The sequence below is a fragment of the Rutidosis leptorrhynchoides genome, chromosome 4 (assembly GCF_046630445.1).
Source record: "Rutidosis leptorrhynchoides isolate AG116_Rl617_1_P2 chromosome 4, CSIRO_AGI_Rlap_v1, whole genome shotgun sequence".
NCBI lineage: Eukaryota > Viridiplantae > Streptophyta > Magnoliopsida > Asterales > Asteraceae > Rutidosis > Rutidosis leptorrhynchoides.
In genome coordinates this window covers 602,060,318-602,067,410 of record NC_092336.1, presented here as the reverse complement: position 1 = coordinate 602,067,410, position 7,093 = coordinate 602,060,318, and the positions used below count along the sequence as shown (strand labels likewise).

Here is a 7,093-nt window from a genome sequence, read left to right as displayed (position 1 = left end):
ATTGTATTAAAATGAAGAGAAATAAGGTGTTAAAAGGGGTATAAAAAGTATTAAAAAAAAAAAGATGACCAAGAAGAATCTACCACGTCATGTACATGCAAAGAATTATTTTCATGCCCGGAAGCAGCACGCCAGCCTCATGTGCCACCAACACGCCCCAACTACTGGCTTGTTGGTGGTTGGCACATGTACTCTAGCACGCTCCATTACTATACGTCTAAACGCCACTGAATTTATACATTGAATCATTCTCCATGCTCTTCACAACATAGGTAGAAACAAAATCGACTCAAAACCAGAGGCATATCGAGCGTTTTAATGATGCGAATAACAGTGTCATTTTATATCTCGAGGAAAAGGAAGAAAAGCTTTGTTTCATGGTGTACTAAACGTGCATAGAAATTTTTTGTTATGTTAAATTGCACGGGTGATTTGGTGCAACGTGGTATAAATGATGGACGATTTGTTCAATAATCATCATTATCATTATATATATATATATATATATATATATATATATATATATATATATATATATATATATATATATATATATATATATATATATATATATATATATATATATATATATATATATATATATATAGTGACTCCCATCGCTATAAATGAGCCACCATTAAATATATTTTCCTTTAGCTAGAAAATTAAATTAGTAATTTATTATAATGGTCAAAAAGTTAAAAACCTCATCCACCCATTGTAAGTAAATGGTAAAAAATAACTATAAATTATTATTTACTCTTTAATAAATTGCGATAAATATAAAATAATTACTTTTCATAAAATAATTACTTTTCATTCACATTTTTTAATCTGTTAAACAAAACATACGTTGGATGGTCACAATATCAACCATACATTAATTATTGAAGAGGAAATGTCACTTATGAGAACCTTTGATAAGAACATAATGTGAGTTACAACCCTTCATTTCTTAATTATGATTTTTAATTGTAATTCTTAAATATGATAAATGATACTTAAATATGATAGGCGATAAGAGAGTTACTTACTTCACACTATCTACTATATATACCTTATTTTTATTCATACATTGCATACAAAACACTTCTTACAAAATCGTGTGATGATAAGAAACTATGAGCGAAAGAAATGTCATGATTGATAGCAAGTTTAATTGTATGATGCATGTAGACGTCAATATTCATATTCATTTACAAGATACACGCACGCATATTAGAGAATGCAAATTGTTTTGTTTTTGTATTCGAGTGTAAGTATGTTTTGTTTAATTTAGCTTTTCTCTTGAGGTTCAACATTTTCTTTTGACGTTGTATTATTAAATATATTCTTTAGCAATTATTTGCATCATATAGTTCTTTGATAATGTAAAAGAAATTACGCCTTCTTTTTTATATCATATTTGTTATGGTTATAAGTTATAGATATTAGAGAATGCAAGTTGTTCTACTATTGTATTGAATTGTATGTACATTTTGTTTAATTTGTCTTTTCTATTGATTCTTAACATTTCCTTTTGATGTTGTATTATTAAATGTTATCTTCTAACAATCATTTATATTATATAGTTCTTTGATAGATTATGTGATAAAAAAAATTACGCATGTAATACATTATACATGGATAATACTTACTCCGTATGATTTAATCGTCGATAAATGATGGTTGAAGATAGTAAACAACGTTTTTCAATTTTAATCCTTGATAAATGATGTTTAAAGACACTAAATGATGATTCTGATTTTTAATCCATATGATAATGATGAATAACATTATGATAGATTATAGTAAAATGATTATTATTGTGACTAATGATGGTAAAAAAAAAGTTATTGATTCTTGAGTGACAAAGATAATTTAACATGCACGATATTAAAGAAAGTGAATAAATCAACTACATTATATGTTTGGTCGAGTAGTATATTAGTTTATTAGCATATAATTATTACCGTTTTTACATCAAGTTCAATATTAAATGCTTAATAAATATTAAGTGAATACTTACTACGTATAAAATCATGAGTTTTAAAATTATTATAATTACTAATTTATTATAATAGATGAGTTTAAGAAAATTAAAATATATGATGCTAGATAGTTGATCAATTATACAGGATGAAATAATTTTGAACTAAAAAATTATTAATTAAATGTTGCGTATCTAGTCTTTTAGTTTGATTATTAATATTAAGTTATTATCATACATTTGATCCTAAATATTCTTTTTTTTTGTAAGCGAGTAAACCCCCTATGAACTGGTACATTGACTCCCACATAGAAGGTAAAACCTCGAGTAATCATTCTTAATAACGACAAATATTGATGCATGTTATACATAATAGTAACAGTTTTAAACTTTTCATTTTCCCTAAGTATTCATAATTCATAATAACTTTATGTTACGTCATAAATAATAATAATAGTTTTAAACTTTTCACTTTTCTTATTAAGTATCTAATTAAAATTATATTGATAGTTATTGTTGTCTATAAATACTACTTTTTTCATTTTTCGCATTAATTACATTTTTCAAATGAAATAATTGATAGATAATTGATAGAGTTATAAAAATGGCGATTATCATCTATCACATGAAAGATGAAAATATATTTCATTATCACTTCTTTAAAATATTATTTATGTACATTTTATTTTCCTAATTGACATTCTCCTAATATATTCACTTGCTCAATGTTATATCCCGGTGAATGTTGATAGAATGTTCTACCAATTATAGTTGATGGTATCATGTTGACCCTTCCTTAAATGTTTAACCTACGGACGTAAGATATAACTGAACTTTAAGCGCTTGCCGGATCAATTGTTGGGACCAATTAAAAAGAGGTGATCGAAAATCTACACTTAAAAGGTAAAATTATCATCTTATCAAATTTTTACATCAACAATGATATTATTCTCATTATGTTTAGTTTCAGATGAAGGAGTAGATGTTTCTTCACTTTTGTGAGAGTCATGACGGGAAGAAGAAGACTCCTTTTGTCGAAGTTGGAGCTTAGTGGTTCTTTTTGCGTATCTGAAAGTTATTGCTCATCTCTTATGATTTGTATGGATATATGAACCTGCATCAAGAATCATGTGTAACAAGTATTACTATATCCACCTAATGTATAGAACTATTTATTTCATATATTACTAAAAACACAAACCATAACCATCTTCCTGCGGCACCTAGTTTAAATTATTGCAAACTTTAACATGTTTCCAAGCAACTTTACTACCCCATATCTTAATCGAGTTGTACTGCAATGGAACTTATCTAAGAAAATCACTAGCTATCGTTTGCCATCTGTATAAGAATGAAAGGTACTATAAAGATGGTTTGTCATAGAAATGGATCAAAAAAGAAAAAACATGCGGCACCTGTATTACATGCTTTTTGTCTAGTTTTACTTTATACTTCAACAAACAACAATTACTACCGCTGCTACTAATTCTACAACTCCTCACATTCATCCTCATCTTCATCTTCAACCAGCCTTCCACAAACCCATCGTCTACCTTTGCCACCTTTTTCCTGTTTCTCACCATTTGTTTCCTCTTTTTTCACCGGCAAACTCAAATCACTCCATGATGATGATGTCGAAGGAGAAGATGATAATGACATTGTTGACAGATCAACACGCTCAGTTCCGTTCGCCTCAAGACCCAAATCACCAAACTTTTCAAATTCAGCAGCACCTAACCCTATAGTTGCCACTCCATTCACACCTTTTTGTTCTGTATCCTTAACACCTGCTACTATCTCCTCCTTGTCAAAACTAGCCCCTGGAGTTCCACTATTATCCGTCTCTATAGACTTGATATAGCTAATTGCTTCAGCAATCAACTTCCTTGTTTCTACCAATGAAGCTTCAGCCATTGGACTCTTTGCTGCAGCCGCCTCTAATGCCTCTGCAGCTCTCTGGGCTTCACCAATCAAAATACTGAAAAACGATAATAGAAAAAAAGAACAAAAAAAAAAAAAAAAAAAAAAAAAAAATTCAGAATCACTACCTATACTTGATTGATTAGAACTGGTATAATAGAGAACTCACTTGGCTCTTAGAATAGCTTCGCTTATTTTAGGATCTGAAGCTGCTCTCTGTGCTCTGATACTCTTTATCATCTCTAACTTGTATCTCGCTTGTGGATCCTTGAATCGAGGTTGTGTTTCCTTTTGTACAGGACTGCTACTTGTTTTTGATCTAGGCTGTTGACTTTTGACCCTTATACTCTTCACAGGTTTGACCTTTCTTGGTTCCTTTCTCTTGGTTCCCCATTCTGGATCTCTAGGCTCCGGATCTTTGCCACGATGTTTAGCTATGCCACTGTACACCCGATCACGATATGCCTATTCCAAGGTTAAAAGGAAAAGGTCAAAATAAAATATCTATAAGCCAAATGTTTGGGTCTATGCTGTGTGGTAAATTACTTACTGGGTCGGCCCATTTGGCAGCAATGGCTTCTGAAATTTTCCTTCTTTGCTCAAGGGTTTTAGGAGCTCGGACCCCTGGGGTGGACCTTTTCTTTCTTGATTCAATACCCTCTCGAAATTCCTTGTAAAGCTGCTTGCTAATTATCTCATACGAGTCCCACTGCAGCTCTTCCTCACCAGCTAGCCCCTTTCTAGAAGCTTCTGAAATTAAGGTAAGCCACTCACGATGGCAACGTGCTACCATCCTGCGGTGGGAACGCCGCTTATCCCATGTAAGCCGCACTGCAGCTGCAATCTTTTCTCTTGTCTCACGACTGCACCCAAAGTAATAGTCTACTAAGCAGGATGAAAAATACTAATTGCAACAGAAAATAACTAGTCAGCTACCGTATTTTATCAGGGATCAAGATTTTAAATTCAACGATCAACAAGAGATATTAAAGAAGTGGTATCAAAGAATAAGAACAAAAAGAAACCCACGTTTGATTATGTATTCCCTTAAGCAGTTTCATCTTGACCTGCACATACAGAAGTTGTAAATATAGATAGCTTTAGACTTGTGACAGATAAACAGACGATAAGATAAGGTGAATAAAAACATAAACGTAATTGTTATCTTTTATTATTCTCATTTTAAAAGTTAGAAACAGGTAACTATACCATCTTTTAGATGGTAATTATAAGCATTAATACATAGTTGCTAAAGTATTCAAATAAAAAACAATTACTTTTCTTCTTGAAACCTTACGTTTGCATAGTTTGTGATGATCATCTAATCAGAATTACATTTGTCTCATATTTAACCTTTTTTCATTTATTCAATATTCTTATCATCAAATAACAAATTAGAACATTTTAATGGCTATTACACTTGATAACTTTAAACCTCTAAACACGCAGTATTGTATATGACCCTTTTAAAAGTGCCTTTTTATGTTTTCACATCTATTCTGACACTCTGCTTCTGCTTAATGTATTAAACTTAACTCAAACTCGAATTCAATTTCTAAATATCATTCAGATTTAAGCGTAAATCACCTTAGGACTACGCATAGCAAGTCTCGTTCTCTCACGTATCTTCTGTCTAGTTTCTGCATATATATTCATTCATAATAACAACAATAAACATAAAAAAATTATTATAGTTATGCAAAACAAGCAAGTATACAGACCAGGACTATGCTTTCTCCCTTTATTCCATGCTTCTCTGCCTTTATTCGCTTTCGAAATCCTATTTCGTCTCAACAACTCCTTTTCGTCTTGAACCGGGGGTGTTAGTTCACCACTGTCAGCTGCCGGTAATGTTTTTCCACTGGAATTCACTCGAAGCTTTTGCGCATTATCAGAACACATAGGTTCAAGTGTAGCAACTGCCTTAATCATAAGACGGCCACAATTCATCGGAACAATAGCCGGATTACAAAAGTACTTCCATCTGGCGGTTTTTGAATCGCCAGATATAAATGAAACATGATGAATTCTTTGAAATAATCCAATCGAATACAGGTTGTTCCTGAACGAAGATTGTGGAGTAGCAATATCTGCAAAATATATAGTGAAATTGTTTAATTATGTTGTTAACTATTACAAATATGAAATAAAATGGTGAAATTAGGGTTTATATGTAGATTATATACGGAAATAAATATAAATACATTATATATTATACATACCTAATAAAGGCATGAGGAGGTCATTCAGTCAGGAAACGAATTCAAATAGCCTGTCTGTATGCAATTATTGTGTATGTTGGGGTTCCATAAAAGTTTAGGGTTAGGGTTTTCAGGGTGAAGGATGGGAGAATGGGGAGGGAGGAGATAGCCACAGTCACACACCACACCCCTGTGAAGCAGAAACAAAAGATAACGATATTTCGGTTTCAATTTTAGATTTTTTACTTAATTTCTATAACCATGTTTATGTGTAAAAAATATAAATATACGGAGTAGTATTGTACAAACTTATTTATATTTATTTATTTATTTTATATTTTATATTTTAATAAATTTTTAGTTACTATATTATCTATTAGACAAAAACGATAAATAGTATCAGGAGCGTTTTCGTCTTTCACCTTTTTTTTCCCTTTCTTTTAACTAACACAACAAACATTCCACACACGTTGTTCAAAAATTAAAATCGGCCCCCAAAACAGGGGGTTAAAGTGTCTAATCAAAATTTTCATAAAATATTTTAAATAAACTCCACTCAAATATTCAACGGATCATATCTTCTCGCTCGCAACGAGTTAAATTTTTCCGACACCATCGTTAAACTCGAAATAATTTTACGAACACAATGTCACTAACTATACGCAATCGAACACTTTTTAAAAAACGCTAAATATTTAGGGTACTTTTCATATACGTTGATTTTTCACTCGCATGCTCCGTAACTAAATACAATAAAATACATTAAAAATCAAACCCCCGACGCGAAGCGAGAGTTCGAAAACTAGTATTATTATAAAAATTAAAGGAACACAAATAATCATGCAATTAATTAAAAATATAAAACATTCATTAAGAAATATATAAATGTTTGTGTTTATTCACATTTTCTCAAGCAATCTTATTTTTATATACACTAAATAATATGCAAATGTAAATAACTTGCAAAATAATCCCCAAACAAGAATGACGTATGAAAATAATA

General features: G+C 30.9%; 1 protein-coding gene across 1 annotated transcript; it reads right to left on the bottom strand.

Moving 5' to 3' along the window:
• Positions 1–3,328: 3,328 nt before the first annotated feature.
• LOC139903951 (uncharacterized) lies at positions 3,329–6,314 on the bottom strand. The gene is made up of 7 exons (XM_071885881.1): positions 6,112–6,314; positions 5,611–5,979; positions 5,477–5,529; positions 4,919–4,956; positions 4,440–4,752; positions 4,059–4,354; positions 3,329–3,947 (listed from the first exon to the last, which is right to left on the bottom strand). The coding sequence occupies exons 1-7, from the start codon at positions 6,122–6,124 to the stop codon at positions 3,458–3,460; spliced, it is 1,572 nt and encodes a 523-aa protein (XP_071741982.1). The 5' UTR covers positions 6,125–6,314; the 3' UTR covers positions 3,329–3,457.
• Positions 6,315–7,093: the final 779 nt, after the last annotated feature.

What these genes read in the sequence shown, in the direction of transcription:
- LOC139903951 (XM_071885881.1), bottom strand. An exon ending in TTGCTATGCGTAGTCCTAAG is followed by an intron (nt 4,957 to 5,476) that starts GTGATTTACGCT and finishes CTGTATGTGCAG; the next exon opens with GTCAAGATGAAACTGCTTAA. An exon ending in AAGGGAATACATAATCAAAC is followed by an intron (nt 4,753 to 4,918) that starts GTGGGTTTCTTT and finishes CTTTGGGTGCAG; the next exon opens with TCGTGAGACAAGAGAAAAGA.